This window comes from Limulus polyphemus, unplaced genomic scaffold, assembly GCF_000517525.1.
Source record: "Limulus polyphemus unplaced genomic scaffold, Limulus_polyphemus-2.1.2 Scaffold4481, whole genome shotgun sequence".
Classification (NCBI taxonomy): Eukaryota; Metazoa; Arthropoda; class Merostomata; order Xiphosura; family Limulidae; genus Limulus; species Limulus polyphemus.
Genome location: NW_013670091.1, coordinates 50,847 through 77,937, shown reverse-complemented (window position 1 = coordinate 77,937; position 27,091 = coordinate 50,847). Strand labels below are relative to the sequence as shown.

Here is a 27,091-nt window from a genome sequence, read left to right as displayed (position 1 = left end):
AACATTGAAAATATACTTTTATTCCCACTGGTCCCAATACAACAAGAACACAGGCAGGTATAAGTTTAGGACAACATATCTGTCACCAGTATACATATTTGTAACTGCCAGACAAATCCAAACCCTTCTTGATTTGATTATTTACCAAGTGGTAAGATTTACAGATACATGTCTGCTTAAGAACTGCCTGCATGAACTAGATGTAACATGCTGAGAAGACATATCTATTTCAAAACAGTTGTATCAAAGAAATCCAGCTAATACAACCTCAAATTGAAATACAAATTTGAACCAAATGAAATATATATTTTGTAAATACTAGTCAATGTGATTACTTTCTATTAAACAGTTTATTGTTTTCCACAGACACATTTACATCCATTTAGTTATACAATCATTCCCATGTTACTCTTACCACCAGTGCTGGGATTGATTACATAACAAATAACTACAAACATTACTGTAAACAAAATACTGACTTCTAACATCATCTATTCTATTAGTAATGAGTGTGGAAAACTTTCAATAATTTTATTTTGCAAACGGCACATTTTTAAAATACTAAATTTGCTGCAATAGTTTAAAACAGAGAGACATCTAGAAATATGTTAGTACATCAAAAATTTGAATACAATATTGAAAATACAATTGTACACCAATGTTTGGATTCTTAAATGCACCAACCTTCTTAACACTCAAAAGAATTTTTTGAGGGTTTTACTTTGTGAAACACCAAGTAATTCTACTCATCCCAGTTACTATGTCCAATCTAACTCTTTCTTCACATTAAATGATTTAACTTATCAAAGCTCATATCTAATAATGATTAACACCAGTTTTCAGCCCATGATTATCAACGAAAAATTCTTACAGCCTAAAACAGTCAACAATGTTTTCTCTAACTTTTTACCAATATCTTTGGAATGTTTAAATGGATAACCTATTTTTCTTTTTGTATGGTGTTTATAATCTCTTAAAACCTGGAAAAGGATAAGTTATGTTCATATGTGTTTGCCACAGTGAGAGCTAAACACTATGCTAGAACCAACAATACACTATAAAGAACATGTAATATTTTAATAAAACTTTTCATTAATTAGTCATACCTAAATATTATATTGCAACAAAGTTTATTTATAAGGAAAGTAACAAAATTTCAATAGTTTTATTTGAGAAAATACAAATTACTTTCGAGGTCTTTCTCTCTGATAGGGGTTGAATTTGCTTTATTCTTTGATTGTTGAATTACTATTCAAGCATATGTATTACTACTGTATTAACACAGTATTTACCACAAAAAAGATTAAGAAAAGAAAGTTTCATATCTCTTTTAAGTTCTTTTTCATACACTTTGTTTACATATATATATAGACACACCAAAAGGAATGTTTCATATTTGCAGCAAATTGAAGTGCAAACCCTTTTGTTTAGGTTATCAAATTAAATGCATTTGCTGACGCACAGTGCACTTGAAACATCATGAGGTACAAGACCTTAATTGGGATTTCTCCTCATTATAAACCATCATACAAAATAAAAAGAAACAAGGCTTAAGCCTCCCAAATATTAATCACCAGAAAGACTAGAACTTGGGTTTGAAAGATTTTATACTGTTGCAAGATATAATTTCAATGTTTTGATATATGTCAGCTAGAAGGTGCACAAGATTAAAACCTAGTAAATCTGACTAAGATCCAGATATTGGTACATTAATTATAAATACGAGTAAACAATTCATTCAGCACAAGTGAAGTATTTAATGAGAAGTTATCGAGTATTCAGTGCAAGTTATTGTGTATTTATGTTATCCAGTTGCTTGGTGAGTTATGCATTTATCTAACAAACCTAGTTAAGTTAAATGTACTTCTCCAAGTTTATATGGAAATGTTATATTTGAGGTTAAACCTAAATTTAGTTGTGACGTCAGCATTGAAATGTTCATGCACTGAGGCCTACTACTTGTGTTAAAGTGAATGTAGTCTGTAGAAGAGTTGAGGAGGAAATAAATCAATCTGCTATTATTATGTGTACTAGACTTTGCCTTATTTTCACCAAGTAATCCAAAAAAATCCATTGAATGACAGAACATGTTACAACAATACTAACATAAGAATGTGACCCACTTTCAGACATACACATACTCCGTGTTCTGAGTATGTGTTAAAACTAACAATCTGATTTCTACATTACTTTATTCATGTCTTTGTCAACTTCATCAAAAATAATAAAGAATGTGTTGTTTTATAACTTACCATTTCTCATGCTGTCATTTTTGAAATTGAAATCTCATATTTAAAATTTAACATAAAAACCTATTGGTGTGTGTGTGTGTGTGTGTGTGTTGCTTCCTGATATTAATGACCTTAATCACAAAAGTACAAACACAATTTTCAAGCATTATCACATAAAAACAAGCCATACTTTTTACTAAAGTTTGAGATGAGCTTACTATGAAAGCAAGTCATTTCACATTGTATGAGTTTGTAACTGTTTACCAAATTATTGTGGTACAGACTTGCTATAAAGATAAACTTGTTTCCTTAAGTCCACTAACTTGTACACTATATCAATCATCAGCTTACCAACCATAACCATGAAGCATTCCTAATAATTATCTAATAACATTTTACAATGCAGCACTTCCTGTTCCATTCAGAGTCAAAACATGTCACTGTAAACACAGCTAGGGGTAGGGAAGAGTTGGCAGTGTACATAAAAAAAAATATCAAAGACAGACCATTTCCTAAGCTCCACTATCTGACCAATAGAATTGTAACAGTGTAAAAAGGTCTAACAATAAATCATCTTTTACAGCAATGATCCTCAACCTTTTCAGTATCAGAGACTGACTCGCTGCCTCCCTAAACTGTCGCGGACCACTCAAATGCAAGTACAAGAACAACAACAAAAAAAAAACATTATAATTTTTATATGAATATTCTGTCAGTTTGGTTTTTGTTAAAATCCCACAGACTAGCAAAATGGTTGTGACAAACCAGTGCTAGTCAGCAGCTCTGTGGTTGAGAAACACTATTCTACAGTATGTTCCATTTCTGAACCATGCAATCAAGACTCATCATCCTCTGTACTCCATTATCTACAAACCATAGAAACATAACACTGTAAGGAAATTTCAGTGACAGACAGTCTTCTAAACATCATTACTTTTACTGGTAATCTATATTTAAAATACAGGTGTTGAAAGCAATTAGCAGCCTTAGTATGTTTCCTTTACTTCTAGCCTAAAATTGTTTTATAATTCTTTCTCTCAATTGCATTAGACTATTAGCACATTTTAACCTAAAAGTTTGATGTTTTGGGCAGTTCAGCATTAAACTAATTTAGCATAAGGTATGTGTTTTATAAATTATTTTACTTGTCAATACAACCCTTAACTATCTTTTTTTAAAAGAATATAACCACTGAATGATAAGATATATTGCTACTTTTAAACTTAAGAAATATGCATTAAAATGAACATAAGAAACCTTTGGAACCAGAAATGTTAGTATTTTTTTTCCCAGTTTATGTTACACCATGAATATGAGGATTTAGTACCTGATTCTCTTGCTTCAAGTACATATGTACTTTCATGTAATTTTACCTTTTTGGGGAAAAGTTTTATTGGTTTGTAGCACATCCATTCAAACAAAGAATGGTGGATGTTTAACATCACAGTTCATTACAGTGTTGACAGGTAATCTATGCATGCAAAACCTAATAAAGCACATAACTTCCTGACTTGGACATGTGAATTACATTCCTCACATGACAATTATATATAACTCACAAAATAAATGTTCCTAATTTCTCTTTTTTTTTTATTCTTTTACTTTCAGTAGATCACTACTGAAATATAGCTAACAAGCAAGTTTACTTAATGACAAATAAAATCAGAAGGAATTTCAACCACAAGAAAAAAAAAAGGTTCATTTGTTTTCTACTACACCAGTTTCAAACACTGCAATATCAAGATATATTCTGCTAATAAGTTTCAGACAGTATCATCTTAAGGACATAGATAATGGTATACTTGAATTTGGCACAGAAAAAGACATACGAAATAACTTTTAATCAACCATCACTAACCAATGTATCTTAACGGAGAACAAACCAACAGTTTTTCCCATTTGAAGGTACCTTGAATAAATGAAAACAGTATCAACATCCATGAAGAGCTTGCAAGTCATCAGATTAAGACTATCAAACAAACATATGCAGATCCCCAGGATTCCTTCTTATAGAATACTTTCAAATATTTAACAACTATGAGTACATGTCTTTTATAAATTCTTATATATATAATCTGCTTTTACTTAGAATGAGGAAATGTTGCTTCTTTGTTATGATTACTATTAGAAAATATATAAGGGCAAAAGAGCAAAATTCAAAAAGTAATTTCAAAGGTCTTGAAGAGAAGAAAAATATTTAACTTCCAAATTTTTTGACATGTACTTAAATTTGTTTCTAGGTCACAATTAAGTGCAAGGTGCACATTGGTGGGACTAGAAATTCTATGTGGAAAACTTTAAGCACATTTACACAAAATATATAATCGATACAAATATATATGTCCTTGGAATGTATCTAACATGAAATGTTCAAATAAACACTTCACATGGTCAGTATTCCAGAATAGAGTACAACTAGTGTATAGGTCCCACACTTCTGAAAATTCTGGACCCACCAGTGATGAATTTGTTTTATAATTATTTTTACATTAGGATTGAGTTACACTTCAAGCCACCTATGTAATATTTAATGGATATTTACAACCTTTTAGTAATAAATGTGGAGCATAGTTAAATATTAGTGGGGTTAACACGACTAAAAAGTATACTTGTATCCTTTTTAAAGTCGTAGAGTTATTTAAAAAGACTTATTAGATTCTGATATTTCTTCTGTTTTCGTATGTTGTTTTTCTTAATTAACACAATATTCATTTATTTACTACACTCGTATCAGCAAGTGGTTATTAAATTACAGATAAAATTAAACCTGTTTTCCTTAGGCTTAAGTTGTGATCTTTATATCATTATGATTAGCTTCTAAAATTACTTTTTTTTTTCCCAATAAATGTGAAGAAGATAAAGATTTGTTATCCTATTCCAGAAAATACATTAAAAAAAAGGTGTCATTCAAAAACATGTTTACGTTATATACTCCTTGTTTTTTAACTGTTACAAAAGAGACACAAGGTCAAACAAGTATTATTAAAGTTAAATCTTTTACAATACAAATAAACATTTGGAAGACTTTTTCCACGTACTATTAATATGTCAATAGTTAAAGACAAGTCAATTTTTCCTAAAAAGAAAAAAATAAATGTGAATATAATATAGCATTATATATAAAAACTACTTTACTGCATTTGAAAGCACCAACAGAAAATTATTCAGTGGACCTTACCATCTATCGTTAAATCTTAACTTTATTATTATTATTATTATTATTATTATATATCAGCATTAGTTTCTCTTCATACACATCTGATATATGTATCTTCAGAATTGCACTCTAAATCACACCAGGTTACAAACAGTAACTAGCAAAAACATATTATGCATTCCTTTGAGTACATAACATTTTGGATAAGATGAATACTTGTATAATTTTTTGATTATTACTACTTAAATAGCTACTTTGAAACAAAAGTTAGCTGAGAGCCAATGAAAAATTTTCCCAATCTTCTTATACATAATAATATTAACTTTTAGCAAATATGAGAGAATTAATAAAAGTAAACCACCCAAACTTTAGCTTAAGAAAATTAGTTTTATGTACAGAACAAAAATACTACTGACTTCATAAAATGTCCTATGCAGAGACTTAGAACATTCTCTGTATTTTATAAAGAAAGAAGAAAAGAAGCAGCACCATTGATAACACAACTACAATAAGTGTAATAAAAACTTTAATGGTTTTAGACAAATTATTTTGCTGTCATTTTACTTTAGAAGTATTAATTACATTTTTTAACCTGTAATTTAAACATTCCTCTGATTCATTGATAAATCACATTTAATTTGAAGTAATCTAACAAAATGGTGACATTTAAAAGAATTCACATTACAGGAAAATATTCTTCCTTATACAGTTACAATATTGCAATTCCAAAATGACAGAGAAAGGAATAAAAATATGGATCCATAGCAATGTAGGCATAGTTCAAAAATTCTTTTGACTTGTAGCAGATAAACCATTCAGTTTAGAAACAAGGTTCCTATTCTATGACTTTTCAGTTAATGATACAAATGGACTTGTTTCATCATATTAAGAGCTCAACTGTATGCTTTTTATTTCGAGAAGCCTTGGTTTAGCCTCAATGCTTTTACGTTTCCAGTAACCTATTTCAATGAAAGCTGTAGACAAAAAACACCGGTTTTTTTTGCTTCTTTCTCACAGGTTCATTATGGATACCACAAGAAATATTTTTATTCTTTCTTTCACTTTCAAAGTAAATTTTAGAGATCTGGTATCAAGAATAATCATATTAAGAACAACCACTGATATGAAAGACGGAGATTTTTTTCAGCATCATTACCAGCTTTGTATTTACAACTACTACTCAGCCAGTAATTATTTCATCAGCGCTCTTCATTTAATCTCTTCGTGCCTTCTTCTTCTTCTTTTGTGGTTTAGCATCTTGCCACATATCTGACACAAACAAAACATAGATGCAGATTATTCAGACTTCAATATTAGTTTCAAGTAAATTTTTATTTTAAATTTTTGTGGTTTAGCATCTTGCCACATATCTGACACAAACAAAACATAGATGCAGATTATTCAGACTTCAATATTAGTTTCAAGTAAATTTTTCAAGAATTCTAAAGATTTATGCATAACAAATATTCCACCTAATCCAAGTAGTCCTTCCACGAAATACTGAAGTGGTAGGGCATACAATGTGGTGATGATGATGCATTTACTAGTTTGAACCACAAGATTTTAGTAAAACATTTGCTATTTCAACCCTCCAAAAATCTGCACACAAAGCTGATAATGTATTTACTTCCACAAAAGATAATGATGAGTACACTGGAATGGGTGACAACTGTCTCCTGTAGAAAAAAACACAAGTGTAGAGGACGATGTTTCAAAAGTCTTCTGTCTTTCATCTTCAGGTCAGTTTGTGTAAGCTGATGCATATCTTTTATAGCATCCTGGTGGATTGTGGAGGATGTGTTGTGATTGATTGTTTATCCCTGGTTCTGACTGGTGGAATGGCTCCATGCAGCTTCAACCAATGGTAGCCATAGATTGCTTACCTCTAATCCTTTTGAAACATTGTCCTCTAGTCTTGTTTTGTCTACAACTGGCAGTTGCCACCGATTGCAGTGTACTCATTATGAATACTGTGCCTATACAATCTATCAAAGAATGATGATAATGATTTTGCTACTGTATTTAGATCCAAGGATGCTGATGATGTTCTTATTATACAATATACTACAACTGTTTACAATTTTGATGAAAAGTTATTAATAATGTGTTTACTACATTTAGTCTACAAGATACTAGTAATGTGTTTATTATAGAGAAACATGAGACATTGGTAAGGTGTTTTTTATTATTATGACACAACAAAGTACTAACAAGTTATTTTTTTAATCCACAAGATTTTTATAATGTGTTGCTAGTTTAAGAAACAGTGTTGGAAATATGCTTATTAACTAGACTAGCAGAAATACCCACCCTCCAGGCAGATATAACTGATAGTTCCTGCAGAAGGCTATTGGGCTTGCAGCCTTTTCTGGAATTATCTAACATTTCTACAACAATGTACTAATACTTGATATTCAATAACATTCACCATCCATGAGAAAAAGGATTTTATTGAAATTTTAGTTTAAAAATGAGCTATCATCACAGCATTACATCACACAGTAGATTTTATTGAAGTATTTCTTTGTAGACAAAGTTATCAATCAAAGTGGCTTGCTTTTCTGTTGCAACACTCACGAGATTTTCACTGAAGAAAAACAAATAATTTTTTTAAGTTTGTTTTTTGATTGTTTTATATTTGAAACTTACTCCTTTTTGTTTGTAATTTTTGTTGATTAAATCTGAAACATCATTTCTGTGGAAATTTCAATTGTTTTATCTATTGCTTAGCTATAAAAATACTGCCTAGTTATAAAAATATTACCCAGTTATTATTGGTGATGATTGGTGTGATAGTTTCCGAGATCCGAGTTTCGGACGCATACATTGCAAGTTTCATTATAATAAGATACACAGCACCGTTAACACATCTTTCTCATATCCATGTCAAAATAAAAGTGACAGAATTTACAAACACTTTTTAAACAAATGCATTTTGTTTTTATGAAACACCTATGCTTCCACTAACGTTAAACTGTATGTTTACCCCCACCCCAATGATGATCTAGTACCTGTCCACAAGATTGGGGCAGATTTTCTATATACCAGTAATCTTTGACCCATGACCTAAAAACATTATCCAGATCTAAAAATTTGTATGCACAACCTGTTATGCAAATTTGGTCAGTATTCATTCATCCTGTATTGAAATCTATTTTCTCGAGGTTAGTGAACGTTTTCTATGTACCAGTGACCTTCAAAAGTTAATCAGGTCTAGAACTTTGTATGTAGTACCTGTTTTATAAGATTAGTCAAAATCCATTTATCTAATTATAAGATATCCTGTTCATAAGACTGTGATGAAAGGATAGGGGCAAACTGATATGTTCCAATCTGTGATGCTTCACGTGGAGAATAACAAATTGGAAGTTTCACATAAGTAATGTTTTTATTTTATATACTAATCTAAATACCTTTATTATTATCCTTTAGACTAAACACTTATCATGGTAAAAAGGTTTATTCCACCACCAATGTTATTGGGCTTTGTGTAATTACTAAGATTTTGTTCTACCATAATATAACACAGAGGACTTAAAACATATTAATGAAAAAATTTCAAAGCTTTACTTACCACCTAATTCATCAAATGCAACATTAGACTGTGAATCATTGTTGTTGCTCTGTTTCTCTTTATCACCACTTCCAACTTCTGATGACATTGATGTAAGAACAATGTATATATTTTCTTTAAATCACTATCATATTTCGTTAAATAATTTAAAGATGAAAATACTATACCTAATATCAAGTTTTAAATTCACAACAAAATATTAACCAATCCCAGAGTTTAAAAAATAATTGAGACATTATAAAATCTTTACCCTAACCTGCATTGTAACATTCTAAAACATCACAAAACCTGTAGTTTTCTGACACATCATTAAATTATGCATACCAATCAGTCCATAGTTGGAATATAATATCAGTGAATTGTACTACCAGGAAGTCAGCAATTAAGCATCAGTGAACAAATAACAACATAGTGGTCATGGAAGAATCCAAGACATTTTGAAAATAATGATTAACAGGGTAAGTTACAAAGTGTATTGATGCTTTTTCTTGGGATTCTTTATTTTTACAAATGTAATTACTAGTGGTGGAAATTGGCTATTAAAATCACATTTGATGATTGGTTAAGCACAACCAACCAATTACTGATTAATAACCAATTATTGTTAACAATGTAACATTTACTTAAACAGTTATATTATTTATGATTTTGATGAATATTATTGAAGATGTTTTTTTATTAGTCTGGTTTTTGGCAGTGTAGGATTTAGCACTCACCACCATGATAGTATTACCTAGATTCCTCTAATCTCAATTCAGTATTCACTTTCCCACACATTAGCCAATTACCAGCATTCATGCATATAAAGTCAAAGTACGCCCAAGATGTTACCCATAACTATTAAAGAGCAAGAGAAGGGAATTTCCACTAGGGTGGTTGAGAGTTATCCAGTGTTTAGATTTGTTCATGCTGGTAGAAACACTTCCAGATTGAATAATTGTAAAAGTTACATTTTTATGTTTGTTTGTTATAGTCAATTGTCATTAACCAATTACTTAGCTGATGACAGAAAAAAGACCAATTTTTGGTGTAATCAATGACTGTGTACACAACTAATAACTAAAAAAATAAATGTTATCTTATGTATAACAAATACAGTGAGTAGCAAAAGGATTAAACAGAATGCACAGTTTATCTTTAATATTTTCAAATACTTTTTCTTGAAAAGACTACCATGCACATTATCAAATATTTACTTAACATTATTCCAACACTTCACAAATTGTCTTAGAAATGTAAGAAGTAGTTAAGTATTTACTAATTTTTCATTTCTTTCAACTTTACAGAAAGCTGTTAATAGGAAACTAACAGAGAAAACTTCACACCAATAATTAACACAATTATTTGTTGATTTAAACTTCAGAAAGCCAAAAATTATATGAAAACTAAGCAAAAACAAGAGAGAGTCCTCAACAGCTGCAGAACTTGAAATTCTTTCAGGCAGGATTAAAATAAATGAATCTATGAGACCTTGGGTGTTGTTAAATACGTCAATTGAAAGGGTTTGACCTCCTGAGTCCAAAACAGTAATTAGATCTCAAATCAGTCAAGAGATGATGGAGCTATGAGCTAAAAGTTTGTATTTGAAAAATTCACAGCTATTTCATGAGCCACTTTGCTGCGGCTAAAAAACAACAACAGATGAATGTGAACAGAAAAGTTCATTAAAAAAAGACAATCTGGGGAACTTCATTAAAGTGTGAATTTAAAATTATTAATTAATCTCCGAAATACCAAGTTGATATAAATCCACAACCAAAATAAAACAGTTTTACATTCTCTAATTAGCAGGAAAATTGTGTAACAAAATGTGCATAAGAAACAAACATCACCTGCATATATATACACATCATAGCCAGTGTGTGATCACTCAGTTTCAAATCCTAAACTGAGTTACCTTCGATACAATTACAGAAGCTCCAGGTATGATCAGAAAACTTCAAAAATAACTGAAATATAAGCTTGAAAGATCAGCGAGAAGGAATGAAATTATGAACTTTCACAATTAAATTAAGACAACATTACAGATTTAAGAAAATGTTATTATGAACAACTAAGTTCATAAGAACACCATGTGACTATCAGAACAACATAAAAACAAATTTCTTCAAGTTTTTCCACACTGTATTATCACCTTACCTTCATTCAGTTTATCATCAAACACAGCTGTAAAAGTTTGGTTCCCAGTAGTTTCCGATGCTTGCTGGTCAGTTTGTTTAATGTCTTCTTCATTCTTCAGAGTGTTCTTTGAATCATTTTCATTATCAACTTCTACGTCATCCACTACTGTCCCATTTTCAATCTCCTCATGTTTCTTTTTACCCTTTTTTTTCTTATTTTTACCTTCTTGAACTTCAACAGCATCAGAAGCTGACTTAATTTCCACTTGACATTCTAGCTCTGTCTTCTGAGGTGCTGGAGTTTCATCAGTCTTAAGGGATACCTTCTCATTTTTCTCTTTCTTAGGAATTCTCTTATCTTTTGGACTTTGCTAGAATTCAAAATTGAGTTTCTACAAAATTTTCTTTTTTTTGTAAACAATTAAAATTAGAAAATTGCTCTAACATGAAAATATTAAGTGGCACAGATATAAAATTTAAACCTTCAGACTACAGTTATATTTGGTATACATTAAAAACACACAAACTAAGGTTATTTACATAGATCAAGTAACCTTGAAACATCTGTATAATAATAGGCTACACAGGTGATATTATAAAAGAGTAAAGCAGTGAAACATTCTGCCCCAATATATTTATTGCAAGTTAACAGTATACAGTATAAGATGATAGTTTAAAAGAAAACAATAACCAAGAAACATTTTAACACTTCATGATCATGGGTTTTCATATTTCTATACAAATTACACTTTTTTAATAGAAAAGTTGTACTTAAACTTGGACTTTACCACAAAGAATCTTTGCCTGTCTATATTCAGATATTTATATTTTCTGAATGATTGGATCCACATTTCTCAAGAAATAGTAGACCCTAGTGTACCATGAAGGTAAAATTTAACAGGTCCCTAATGGTCACAAATAATCCTTACACAACATCGCTTGGATTGTTTCTTATATGTACTTTTCCTCATATGATTTATGCAGGACCAAAAAAAAGAGAAGAAATGTCACTAGATAAAGGTTACCACAAATATGCTGAAATCCTTTACTTATATTGGTTGATGATGTCTGTAAAAAAATCTGTCTGAGCAGAAAAATTCCATACTCTCATTCAAAGATAAAACTGACAATACATAAAACATCTCATTTTCAGATAAAATGGGTATTACAAAACTGGTTTCCAGATATTATCTTGCTATGTGCTTACTCTTAGATGTTTGTCATGTAGCCAAGATAATGTTTTTTCTGTGATTCAATTTGTTATTCACGAGAATGGATCAATCTCACTTCAGCTAATTCCTTTTCAGACACTTACACATTATGGGCTGACATCAACTGTTATGGCTTTATCCTACAGAGTGCATGTCCGGAAGTAAAATTACATTGCAAATATACAGTTGGCAACCTGTTGCTTGCCTAATTAGTTCTGTTCATATATTACATAAACATACAAGTTACAATTATATATATCTTAGTATAATATAAAAAATGCATTAGAAACACACAGCTTAGGCAGTGAATAAGAAAAATAACTGAAAACAGGCTTGTGAAAACTTTAAGAATAATGCAAAATGTTGAAACAAATATAATAACTTATAATTAAAGTAATAAAATGCACATTTTACTAGTTCATGAATATAATATGATTTTTCTGAAGTAATGCAAGGTGTTGGTAAAGTTAGACTACTATTTCAAGAAGACGAATTTTAGCATTATATCTGATTAAGACATTACCTCTGGTTCTGAGACTAACAATGTTTCTTCCTTAGGAAAATCAGCTGTTGGAATTTTGGTTTCCTTCCCTTCATTCTTTGTCTTTAGTTTTTCTTTCTTCTTTTTAGCTGGAGTGCTATCTTTGCTGTCTGCTGCCATATAGAAAAACATTTTATTTTTGTGGTAAATGATATAACATTTAAAATAGTTGCATAAGAATGTCATACTAAACAGACTTTGGAGATAATATATTTTGTTTGAGAGGTAAAACAAGAATTGTTTACTGCTTTTATACATGTGAAAAGCAGTGAACTAAAAAATAATAAGACTGCAAAACGTATAAAACAAATTCTACAATTAATATTACCCATCAAAATGATTTTTATAAGCAGCGGCTAATACTGATATAACAGGTTGAATGAGACAAGATGAAGGAAAGAATATGTGAGAATTGAATTTTTTTGGTATTGTGCTTCATAACAATTTCTTAATTTAGTAAACTAAAATATATTTCTTCTCTACACATTAATTTAAAAATTCTATCTCGATCATATAGTCCCTTATTCATGAACCTGTAAACTATCTAGTGGCCATGCACAATCTTATTTTATATATTTTCAGAACAAAAATTCTGGCTCCTTTCTCGATGCCAGGTAACAGCAATATTCCCAACCTGAGACAGAAAGTTTTTCAAATAGAATGCAAAATGTACCGCATAGTGTAAGTGTAAGATTAAACAACTATGTGAAAATATATCTTATTAATTCTAATCTCATTTACTGCATGCTGTATCATAAGAATCAGTAAGTCTTCTATTCCACCAATTAACTGATCTATTCAGTCACACTACTACAAACAAAAACAGATCTATAAAACACTTAGCATGGACTAGATACTTCACCAGATGTTTATTTTGTGGCTTACACAATTGTTCATTAGTCACATAACAAATATTATGAACACACAAATTTTTTACTTTTTTTATGACAATTTTAATTGTCATCAAACCTTAAAAACTTGTTTATTTACATTAACAAACTAAAGACTAGCTTGTCTTTTTTCTGAATTCAATTTTTCCAACACAGAAAGGATGAGGGGGGGGGGGAGGTGAAATTTTAAAAGTGCTAACACCTTGGTCACTCATGCCTAAGACCTGTGTTGCCATAGTTCATACTTGATTCAATGTTTCTTCATGTGACATTTACCATCAACATAACATTCAAAATTAATTGGACTCTGACAACTGGCACATTTTGTTTATTGTCCTATGCCTACTTGTTCTCAATGTTTATAAGTCTAGGTTTATATACTTTATAAAAGTTAATTATTTCTAATTTGTGCGACTTCTTTTGTCAATTCATGAAGTTACAACATTAAATTATCTTGTATATCACATGCAATGAATAAAAGTAACACAGTTTAATAGTACAAGGTCAATAACTGATCTTTATGCAGTTGTGAAACATGAAGCTGAAAGTTTAAGCGAACAACTTTGTGATGCAGTCCAAAGTTTGCTAATATTGATCATCATCATGCGTATGTAGAGTCTGTTAACATAATCTGTGGAAATGGCAGGCATGTTCAAGGAATCTAACATTGATGTGATGAAATTTCGTGTTAAGCATAATGACAAACAATTCATGATAAGTAGCAAAGCCTTAAAGATGATATTAGTGCCAAGACTTCCATCAAGCAACAGTGAACATGGGATTGGAAATGTTCATATTTTCTGGTAAAGCTGTGTAAATGAGAATAATTCGTGGAAAACCCTAGAATACAGTCAAAATCTAAAATCATTCAACATAAGTAGCTACATTTGACAGAATGCTTTTTGTTGGTAACTAATCAGAGGAACAGCATAATGTCAACAAAAAAAATGATAATTTCATGGTGGAAAACATAGATGCAATCCTGAATTTCAGAGTAAATTAACTTTTAGTAGGCCTAAATGTTGAAGAAAGATCATGGCATTTGAAAGATTACCTTCCTAATGTTATTTAGTTGTCAGGCACTGTAGTCACAAATTTGATCAATGCCAGTAGACACAAGGAAAACAAATTTCTGTGCTTCTTTCTGAAGGCAGTTGTTTTAGTTTCCTGACAAATACAACAATGAGGATAACAGCAAACAGCTTGCCTTATGTTGCAAAATTATATCACTGTTTTACAGTATACGAGGATTTTCTTGCATTCCATGTTTCTAAGCTAAATTCAGAGCTTGTGATGAATGCATTTGAAATACTATTAGAGCATAAAGTGTTGGCCTCCAACACCCAATTTCACCAAGCAAATGCCATGAATGGGGAGCATAGTGCATTCAACATTATTTTGTATGCATTTAACTGGGAAAATTATCAGACTATAACCTCAAAAAGATCATAATTCTGAGAGATGGCTACATTACAATTCTCTTCTAATCAGTAGGTATCACATTGAGATACTTGCTGAAGAGGAGTGTGACCTTTTTAGAACCACTGGGAGAACCACAAAACTATTCTTTCAGGTTTGGTACGTGACACAGTTATTTTACTCTGCATACATGATTAGTTTCACCTTAAGTTTCTGTGATATTCCAAAGCAGACAGAGACAGTGAAAACATACACACAGTTATATGAAAATCAGGATTTAATATGTTAATTCTAAATCGCAAGTTGCTCAAAAAATGTTTTCTTAGATAATAAATGATCAAGACCTGATCAAAACATGCCACTTTCTACAGTATTTTCTATGTGGTAAACAAATCTACAAAGGCATTAACCAATTAACTAAAATAATTTAAAATGCTGTTTTCTACCCAACATTTCTAGCAGCTTTTAGTGCAGCTACTTATAGCACTCCAATAAAAATAAGTATTTATGTATTATAGAATCACTCCTCCCAAACTTGTGTGTCTTGTAGGTCTCAATCTACAAACTATGGAAATAGCAGTTTCTAAAGATGCAATATCAAACAGAGTTATTACAAAGTAAATTCTAACTGTATTAGTTTGTGAAGATTCTATTAAATTTTATCTGTGATATTTTTGTTTGTTTGAAATATGAACTATTATTGTACTTGTTATCAATGAGACTAACTTTAGTGACATGCTTAGTAACTAAAGGTTTTTCTGAGTAAAATGAAACAATTTACCAAGATGTACTTTCTGAATGTACTTTAAATGACTGTTTTTCACCTTTTGATGTTGACAGTACTGAATCCTTCATCCACTGCTGGGGTAGAAAGGAGTTTCAGTTTAATGAACAGCATTTGCAGTCTTCTGAGAAGTAGATTCATTACTCATTAGAAGCTCTAATATGAACTTGAACACTTGGGTGAATAGGAGTGGAAAGACATTTAAACAGAAGTGGAGGAGGATAAGAAGCCATCAAGGACTGATTTTTGAAGCCGATTCAGGAATCTTTCTAACCAGAATGCACAAGTCAGAAACTTACTTTTAGTTTGTTTCTGAAAAAGCAAACATACCAACAGGTTTTGCTTTACACTAAAGCAGTCATTTGATTTCAATAAGTCACTATGGTTAAATAAACAAAGTATTTATTTACCAATTGTTTGTAGTTACAAGATGTTAGCTGTTTGTTCGTTTATGCTTATGAAATCATTTGACACACTAAATGCACTCACTCAAATATGTATACATGTTATTCTGAACTTGTCAAAAGAAAGTGTCCTTCACCATATTCCCTGAAGGCTGGATAAAATCTTTCCATGATGCATTTTGAATTTTCATAAATGTTCAGATTCTTATATAAATTTAGTTTTTACTTAGAGTTCATCAAGAGCTACCACACTTCAAATACAAACCTAATGAGCCATTGCACTTGAAAGTTAGTGTTTACAGGTATCTGACAAAAAGAAGGATGTGATTCTTTGTGTTATAAATCTGCAATTTTATAAACTTTCTTATTAAAACAATCTTATATAATTCAACAGATGGAAAACCTAATAGCTACACATGGTAATGTTGAAAAGGCTAACAACAAATAAATAGGAAAAAAAAAATCTTAACGGAAAGTAGAGAACATTGGTTATTCGTAGAATTGCTACAAGTAGAATCCAAAACAAAATAAATGCTACAATAAAAAGTACACACACAAGTAAAGTGATACTAGTTGAATAGATTTAAGTAGCAATTCAAAATCATTTTAAAATCTATCCAATTAGTAACACTTTACTTGCTTGTCTACTTTTTATTACACACACAAGTAAAGTGATACTAGTTGGATAGATTGTGTACTTGTGTACTTTTTATTTCAGCATTTATTTTGTTTTGGATACTTCTTATAGCAATTCTACGAATAACCAATGATCCCTACTTTCTGTTGAAATTTTAATTTTCTTTCCCTATTTATTTGCTCAGTTTTTATATGTCAATGAAATGGACACAACATCTATACACTTTCAGTACAGCCATATCCCTGATAGCTATAACTTTTACAAGAATTAAAACCACAATCACAGATTTATAAAATGTAATCCTTACTTTGGCCTACAGATAAGTGTAAAAAGCTGCAAAAGTAGGAATTAAATTTAATAAATTTATGATTGTGGTTTTAATTCTTGTTTCATTAATTTTTGTAGAAGGATCCCTATTTCATGTTACAATTCATAATTTTTTAATACTCTTGTTTCATTACTTTTTTATGTTATACCTGTATAAAGTATATACACTTTACCTTTGTATATTCATGAATAAATCTTTAGAAAAAATTACTTAATCAAAAAACTTGATTTTTTTGCATACAAAAGCCTCAATGTTTAATGAAAGCTTGTGAAATTTCATGAAGACACAACAAAACATGTTAAAAGTTATAGTAAGGAAATTGATGGTTATTTTGTGGTTACCAGGTTGGTCACTTTGACTGAACCCATATGGAAAGAATTCAATAGATTATTAATATATTTTAATGATGTACACATTGTATTTACTTCACCATAATCTTCTGCCTTTTTTGTATTGTTCTTCATGCTACATTCAATGGAAGAATTAAAAAGCTGAGAAAAACAGTTTTTTAACTGATCTATGAAGAAACTAAAATGTATAGCATTATTTTGTTCAGTATAAGACAACTGTGAACTTAACAGTTAAATAAACTATAGACTAGTAGTAGAGTTTTACCTAAATTGAGATTGTACGAGAAAATTTTATATATGAGCTCAGTCATTTTGATCAACCTTGTGACCACAATGTACCCATAAAGTATACATAATATATCTCTGAATACACTAAGTGTACCTTCACAAAAGTTGGAAAATGAAAGCCTAAAAGCTACATATGATTATGCTGAGAAGGCCAACAACTAATGAAAAAAAGTATGCTTATGTTCGTGGTTCTTTTAACCGTGTGCTGTTAGTTGAAATACAAACATTATCTTAACCTAGTAAAAAACTGCTCAACAACAATTTTTCAGTTTGTGTTTAGGAAGTATTAACCCAAAAACAGAAATCATTAAACATCAAGTTTCTTGATCTCGTAATATTTGGTTTCTTCATATAAAAAATCAATTTCACAATTTTAGTGAAACAACTTCATATTTCATGTTAAGTAAGTTTTCCCAAAAATCAAATAAAAAAAGAGAAATGAGGCAAAAAAAAAGAATATGTACAATATATATTATGAAAAAGTAGTAAATCAAACACATGGAAACAAAAATAACAAACAAGGAATTTTAAAAAAAAACAATAAAAAATAGTTTCTGCTTGTTCTCATACCTGTATCTTCACTAGCAATTTCTCTGTTTGTTTCCAATACAGATCCATTCAGAATTTCTTCTTTCCGACGATTTTTCTTCTCTTTCTTTGATAGGAGCTGCACCCATTCACCTAAAATGAGAAACCAATGCTCAAAATGAATATTTTCTGAATAATTTTTCTATGTTACTGCAAATTGGAAACAAATTTAAAATATTCAAAAACTTACAGATTTAAAAATGAGTAATTTGTATTACAAATCAAATATCTCTGAAAGAAGATCACAGAGCTAATCTTAATATCAATCAGGGAAATTATTACAATTCTTGATTGACAGAAAAATAATTTTTAAACTTATAAAATTAGTAAAATATATTTGACAAATAGAGATGGACAATTAGTGGTATTTGCTAATTGATTAATTAAGGATCTTAGTAATTGATTGCATTTGATTAATTGATCAGAAACCATGTTCAAACCACAGTACATATATGCCAAAAAAAGTAAAATATCTTACTTTTATGTGTTATATTTGTATGAATTTGCAGCTTTGAAAATTTGAAAAGATTTCCTTGTGATGCATCTTTTTTAAGAAATAATTAAAATGAATACCTTTGATACACATTTTAATTACCGATTTTTGCTTTCGTATATTCTTGTAAAACTTTGTTTATTTTAAAAAATGGTAGATTTTGTGTTTGTTTCTAAAAACATCACACTCAGTTACTCAGTTTCACTATGTTTACAATCAATGGCATACAATAAAAATAACTATTATCATACCAAAATTATAACCAAGCAGATGTCTTTAAATTTGTTATACAAGTGTCATTTACTATATGTATATATATACATAGTGATTTTCTTTGCAAGTACTTATTTAGACTGACTAGACCTCACACAAACATAGGTTAACACAGTGGCCTTGATGCCGAAGTGAAATCTGATACAATCGAGTATAAAATGATTTAACTAAGGTATATCATCTTGTTTCATGAAATCATTTCCTACGATACTTCATTATCATAATTCAGAGGAAGTATAAATAGATAACGCAACTTTCTCCAAAGCTTTAAAAATAATCAGGGCTATTATTATGGAAGAAGCTCTTTAAAAACACGTTTTCTTCTAGTAATGTACTTCAAACTAAGCTTTTATCACTTTATTCCAATCTCTATGCAAATATCTGCTGAATAGGAAGTCACACAAACTTTAAAACTATTTTGAATTTCACCTAAGGAGGCTAAGTCCAGGAGGCTAAGTAATAAGTGCCTTGTTATGTCCAGAAAAAAAATTCATAAACACTAATGTTTTCATTTGGAACCTGCTTAAATCAAAATGTGATTTTTCTAATATTTTTATGTATAAAATTAGATAAATAAAACTTTTTATTGAATAAATTTCAACTATGATGTATTTTTTTTAATCTGTAAAAGAATGACAATAAATTTATTTACTATCATTTTTTAATTCAATGGTACAGCTTTGCCCTCAAGGCATGATCATACATCTGAACATCATAGGGTTAAAGTAGTATTGATACTTTTTAGAAATATTCAACACGATTGTTTTTATAAACAGGTTCCTTCTGTTTCATATTGTTACGTCTCTGTTTGTTAATTGATTTTACCGTAACTTCGTTCCGACGAAATTTTAACGACACAAGTCTTTACTTAATAAAACTGGTTTATTCTTTCCGAATACAACTTTACCGATACACTCAACTTCAACAAGCGCGCTAAACAAACGCTATAACAACGAACATGCTCAATAATACTTCTGACTGCAGATCAATTACTCACTGTCTACACACACATTACATTCCATTCCCCTTTTTTATATACCAGCCTACCCTATCTAGCAAATACTAGAGCATTCGCCAAGATACGGGATAGTTCTAGAAACAAGAGAGCTTGAAAATTGTCACATGATCTCGATGACGCAACAATATGCATGTTTACTGCAAATACGAATCAATGTTAAACATTGCATAAAACCTTTGTTTAAATGCTAAACACAATATACTACGTAAAAAGTACAATTAAAATAAATCTGAATTAAAGACAGCCTCACAAATGATAGAAAATACACTAATTAGCAGGTTGGTTAAACAGATTACCAATATATTTCATTGATGTACAATGTGTTTACTAAAAACTACAAACACTTATCTTTTTCTATTGTTCTTCATGCTATATTAAATGGAAGAATTAAAAACTTAAAAAAATGATCTATGATCTTATTGATCTATGATGAAACTAAAATGTATAACAATACTTGTTCAGTATAAGGCAATTGCAACTTGGAAATAAAAAAAGAAACTATACATTATCAGCAGAGTTTTACCTAAATTGAGGTTGTAGAAGCTAATTTTGTATATGGGCTTTGTCATTTTGACCAACCCTGTGACCAACTTGAAACAAACTATGCATACTATAACTCTGAATGTACTATGTGTATCTTCACAAAAGTTTAAAGATGAAGAGCCTAAAATCTACATATGATAGTGCTGAGAAGGTCAAAAACTAATAAAAACAATATGATTATGTCTGTGGTTCTTCACAAAAGTTTGCTAACTTTTAGTAAATACAACAACTCTACTAACACAACAAAATCAATTTTTTTTAATAAAGTATTTTCACTAAAGATTTATCTGTGAATTTACAAAGCCTTTACTGAGTCTGGGTGAAAGGTGATTTTTATGCTAAAAATACTTTTTATCTTAGTTTTCATTTGAATAACCTTTAGAACCTCATTAATGAATATCACGTTTTATTTGGTAAAACTTCATATGTTACCTACCCTTCTAATAACTGTAGTGAAATCAAACAAAACAATTGAAAAATACAAAATAAAATCAACAATACCTTTTCACTTTGTAGAATGACAACAAAATGTAACAGACAATTACAATTATTTATCCTAACAGCCTCAGCTATCTAAACTTTTTAAATTTGCTTGCTTTTAATTTTATTACTTTACAACGCTCTTTAGATCCTATCTAAATGCGAACCAGGCAGTTATAATCATGTAATGCAGTTAGCTCAGCTGGTCTTTTGAATTTTTTATTTAGTTTTTTGCCCAGAATTAAGCTGTATCACATTCTACTTTCAAACAAAGTTCTTTTTTTTAATCTTGCAATCTCTTGAAAAATAGCATTCCCATGAAAATTTATGTAAGAGATATCATGCATTGATACTTTCTATTATTAGAATTTTTAGGTGAATCATCATTCATCGTACTACCTGTACTTAACTTCTGCATTGTACCTATTCAACCTTATATGTCTAAACGTTTTCCTATGTATATAATCTTTAGGGAAGAATGAAAAACCTCAATAAAGATAAGCAATTCTTTGAATTTCACTTTAGTTTTAAAATGTTGATTGAAAACATTAGCTAAAATCCTTAAAATGAACTGGAAGTTGGAAAGATGCAAAACATCTTGTGTCCATGATTAACGGTGCTGGCCTATTTCACCGAGGCATGACAATATTAGTATGAATGTATAACTAATATTAAGTTTAAGTTCCAAGAAAAACCACTATCTATAAATTACACTAACCTCCATCATCATGTGATATGGATTCATCAGTATTAAGTGATTCTGGTTCTTCCTGTTTGGTAACCTTGTTTTGTTGACCTTTTTTAACCTAGAATAGACACCAAGTAGAATTAAATGAACTTTAAAAAGTCAAATACACTAAACAAATCCTTTAGTCTGCAACAGAGTTAGAGGGTTGTCTATATAAAAAGAATAATGAATATGTGTGTCATGTGAGGAGGGGGGTGGCATTGTGACAGAAGCAACTGTCCCCCTCCAAACTCAGGAGGGGGCCCCAAATGACAGTTTTGAGTGCAACATTTGTAGTCAGGCCAAATTAACACATAAGTAAATTATATCATAGTGGAAGGCCCATGACTGAATTGGAAGGGGGGGGGTCAATGTGAAGTCAGCCCTCTTTGCTCCAAACCTTTCATGAATTGACACTCCTGATAGTGAAATTTTTTAATGATCTGTTACATTAAGGTTAACCAATTTCAGCTTAAAAACTTATCTTCTACACACTAAGTGCCAAAAAATAAATAATTTAATTTTTTTTATAATTCATACTGACAAAGTCAATGCTTTGAAGAAATTCAATACACAAAAAATCCCCAATTTGGTTTATCAAAAAGCATCAAATCTACTCAAATGATCCTTTTAGGAAAATCAAAAGCTTAAAAAATATAACAAAAGCCTCAGTGTATATATATTTAGCTAAAGAATAGAATTTTGTGAAAACCTGGGTGCATTTAAAATTAAAAAATAAAGATAGGTATACTAGTTGACTCGTATGTCATGGATAAACATTCACATAATATACCAAGTTTACATTTTCCTTAGAAAAAAAATTGTATCATTTGTTCAGATAATTTTAGTCTTTCACGTCTGAATTATAATTATATTTCTATAGGAATTTTTGAACTTAATATTTTGTTAGTGTTACTGTTAATTTCAAATTCTAACTTCAGTCGCAAATAAGCAATGGGGAAAAGCTTCATAGAAAAGTAAAAAAATCAGGTACCACAAAATAGGAAAAGAAATTGTTTCTCTTCAACACTGATATAGTAAAACTTTTAACAATTAAAGAAAACAACTTCTTACATGTGCATTATTATCTTAATCAAGATAGTATATATACATTCTGCAGATGCTCTTATAATCAAAATTGTGAGCTACTTCAATATTTTTATAACTAGCTAAATATCAAATGTTTTCAGGGTCTTCATTAAATGCTGGGTGCTTTGGGTACTTTTATCTCATCTACCCTGCTATTTTGGTTTTCTATATGATCCTTCTACCAGGTTTCTAATTCTGGTGGAACTTTAATTGCAACATTTTTGAGTCTTTCTTTGGATTAAAAATGTTGTTTTGAAAATATTTTGAAGCCATATGCTATATATTTCCATCAGATGTTCAGCAATTTGTGCTTAGTGCTCGTTATTTGCTCATCCATATTTTATGAAATATGGCCATACTATTACTGATTAAGTCAAAAAATTGCAACACACAAAAGAAAAAACTATTTCATGTTTCTGGTTAGTTTCAATTACTTCAGAGTCATTGTCAGAGTAAAGGAGGGAACAAAGTCATAGTATTTATACAAAAGATGTTAAAAATATTTGTAGTGCAAATGTTTATTTATCTTTCCATGTTTCATTTCTGTTCATACTAATGCTGTAAAAAAGGATAAAAATTGCAAAAACAGTACTTTTGATAAAGTCTATTTTAAAACTTTTCTGTAAGACAATATCTCCATGCCTTCTAAGATGAACGTGTCTAAAAATGTAACATTGGGCCTTCACCCTCATCTCTGCTTCACCTCACACCAACAAGATTACCTGCATACTTTAGTAGTATCACCTGCTTATTATTAAAGACAATGAAAATTCTGTGTACTTCAAATTTTACTGTATGATTTTAAAATAGATTTTTTATTATGTCAGATACCACTAATAGCACTAAAACCAAAAATTACATTTTTTTCAACATTTATTTGAGAATCTGTTAGAGAACTATACAAGTTAATTTTATTTTCAATCTAATACTTCTACCAAGTGAATACAAGTTCTGAAAAAAAATTCTATAGAAACAAATAAAGTACAAAATAAAGAATTAGTGCTTATTAAACAAGACCTATGATTACTGCAGAGACCTACATTAATAATATCTACCTTCGTTTCTGTTTTTTCAACCACAAATTTTTGCTTGGATTGTAGGGTTTTCTCTGGAGACTGTTTCGAAACTTGAGGTGAAACTCTCACATTTACAGCTCCAGGTTGTCCATTACTTTGAGATTTTTGCTGGAATAAAAGTACAGTAAGTATGAGTTTTAACATTTTATTGAACATTTATATTTAAATGTACCATAAAGACCCTTGGAAGAAACAAGCAAGCATAGTTTTAGTAATGTAAGAAGCAAAAGTAATTTTTTTTTCTAAATATAAATATACTTAAGAAAAGCTTTCATATGTTCACAGAAGTTACAATGTAGTCCCATGGATGAGTTCATGGATGGATGCCATCAATATACTGTCATGGAAATCCTAGCCAGAGTGATTGCTGTTCGCTCTTTTCTATGTACAGTTAATTTTCAGTTAGCAGTGATAAACTATTATTAGTTTAAACAACTTGATCAATGCAGATTCTGAGGCATAATGGAAAGTGGTGAATCCTGCTGGAAGATCAGACAGTATCTGTACCATTAGACCATATGTATCAAAAAGAGTAAAGATATTCTTATAATAAAACAGCTTATTAGCCATTCAATTAATGTCACATGCATATTAGGCCGAAACATAGTACTTTTTGAGAACTTAAAACAGTTTTAAAGATATGCCATTTTAGTGTCTAATTGTTTTAATACAAAAGTAGCATACTCTTTTATGATTTGTTTTTGTATTCATCCCAAAGGAATAAACCTCAGGACCTTTTTAGTGAAATTGGCACTACTAAACTGCATACTTCTCCTAGCTACTTGTATGAGACTGAAGTTTTATGATATCAGTGAATGTATAATTATACATTGAAGATACAGGTATAAAAAGGTCAATATTTTTAAAAGAACTTATCTGTTATTAAAAGTGAGAGAAATAATTTATTGACTTTCATGGTCATCACAGGTATTATTTAGTTTAGTCTGGAGAGATTGATTTTGTAACTTTTTATTAGTGCACCATTCCTCATCCCACAGAAGTCATCCACAATTAATAGTTGTAGAAATTGTTTGTTCATTAATTTTGTAATAAGGGCTGGATGTAAAGAAAGGATGTGCAGAAACTTCTCAATATAAAATTTGAAGCCAGGATGGGACCCTATAAAAGATGAGAGGTGATTGTGGTCAAATTACATCTTGTAGGCATATTGAGAGTCAGAGGTGACAAGCCTTATTTCAAGGTAACACAAGCAACAGTTGTTCACATATTTTCCATGTTTAGAATTTGCTAAGCTTTGCTTGTATGGTTTCTTACGAATTTCTTTCAATGGTTTTAAATATGTAAATTTTTTATATTAATGTTTTAAGATTTGCTGTAAAAGATTTTTCCAAGTCTCCTTGTGTATCAAATGTCTGCATATTTTGTTAAAACTTCATATTAAAAGACTCCAGTATAACGTATTTGAGAAAGTTACTGAGATTCTATGTTTTTATTATTGAAGAATCCTTCTGTGAAGTTCTTACAGGTAGTGAAAGTTAAAACCTCTATAGGCTTAGGGGTTCCTACTTAACTTGCATGTGATCTTCATGGAATCTTGCCAGTGACTTAAATTTTTACTCTTATTCAGGAAACAGTGTATCAAAGGACTAAATCAATAAATGGTTCATTCTCTCTAACACTGTGTTAAAGTAATAATATATTTATATAATAAAAGCATAGAGACTGAATTCTGGGCTATTGTTAACCCACCAAAGGTTATATAAATTGCTAGAATTACTTGTTCCAATCAACTTTCACGAAATGTATTTTCAAAAAAATAAAAAATAGAATGAAAAATTCAAAGGACTAAATCAGTAAATGGTTCCTTGTCTGTAAGTGTAACACTGTATTAACAACTTTCATAAAATGTATTTTCAAAAAAAAAAGAGAAGGGAAGGGAAAATTCACAGAATTTAAGGTGTATAACTACTACATGTTATATCAAAAATTAAACAAACAAACGAACAAAAAAGGCATACAAAAATACGTCCTAAACAAACCTTCTGGCTACTTTTCTTCTTTTTTGCTGTCCTCCGTTCTTCTTGAATGATTTGATCAAAACTAGGAGGTTGAACAGGAGACTTAAAACCAAATGCAAACACTAAAAGTGCACAAACTATTACCCCTACGATTGGAAGAGCAAAATGTGGATTAACGACCTCCTCAAATTGCATATTTAAAACGTATTTCTCTTCAATATGCTCAACGTGTAATAGGCCTCGCCTTACCAGCGAAGAAAACTCACTCCAAATTCTCTCACAGCCACACACACTGTCAGATAGTTTCTATCTGTTTTGTTGACGTCAACAGCCACCTGATTTGTAATACCGCAGCGTCCTCTTATAAAGTGAAATTTCTAAACATCCATAAAATATAGGCCCGGCATGGCCAGGTGGTTAGGGCGCTCGCCTCACAACCTGCGGGTCGCGGGTTTGAATCCCTGTCACACCAAACATGCTCGCCATTTCGGCCGTGGGGCTTTATAATGTGACGGTCAATCCCACTATTCGTTGGTAAAAGAGTAGCCCAAAAGTTGGCGGTGGGTGGTGACGACTAGCTGCCTTCTTTCTAGTCTTTCACTCCTAAATTAGGGACGGCTAGCGCAGATAGCTCCCATGTAGCTTTGCGCGAAATTCAAAAAACAAACAAACCATAAAATATAATAGAATATAAGTCCCCCCCCCCGCTTCCCCAATGGTGGGAACAGCACAGATAGCCTATTATGTAACTTTGTGCTTAACAGCAAACAAAGAAACAAATCACATAACGTTAAAAATGCATATTACTGAAAGGAGATGAGAATTTTTATCATTGTGTAACAAAGAACAATAAAACTGTAAGTTGGTGTTGTTGTTTATAGCTAAGCTACA

General features: G+C 30.4%; 1 protein-coding gene across 3 annotated transcripts; it reads right to left on the bottom strand.

The window, feature by feature from the left end:
- LOC106471226 (microtubule-associated protein 1B-like) lies at positions 1-26,524 on the bottom strand. Of its 3 annotated transcripts, none has more exons than XM_013931816.2 (8): positions 26,222-26,524; positions 24,201-24,329; positions 22,048-22,135; positions 18,505-18,615; positions 12,817-12,947; positions 11,102-11,453; positions 8,963-9,040; positions 1-6,657 (listed from the first exon to the last, which is right to left on the bottom strand). In XM_013931816.2, the coding sequence occupies exons 1-8, from the start codon at positions 26,393-26,395 to the stop codon at positions 6,602-6,604; spliced, it is 1,119 nt and encodes a 372-aa protein (XP_013787270.1). In that variant the 5' UTR covers positions 26,396-26,524; the 3' UTR covers positions 1-6,601. The 3 variants fall into 3 exon arrangements, with proteins under 3 accessions (XP_013787270.1, XP_022255557.1, XP_022255558.1); XM_022399849.1 differs by lacking the exon at positions 1-6,657 and adding an exon at positions 6,664-6,758; XM_022399850.1 differs by lacking the exon at positions 1-6,657 and adding an exon at positions 6,664-6,758 and having other exon boundaries at positions 12,817-12,944.
- Positions 26,525-27,091: the final 567 nt, after the last annotated feature.

Coding starts and splice junctions, on each gene's coding strand:
- LOC106471226 (XM_022399849.1), bottom strand. CDS start 26,395: ATGCAATTTGAGGAGGTCGTTAATCCACATTTTGCTCTTCCAATCGTA. Junction 22,136..24,200: donor TTGAAAAAACAGAAACGAAG/GTAGATATTATT, acceptor TGTCTATTCTAG/GTTAAAAAAGGTCAACAAAA. Junction 11,454..12,816: donor TGTTAGTCTCAGAACCAGAG/GTAATGTCTTAA, acceptor TTTGAATTCTAG/CAAAGTCCAAAAGATAAGAG.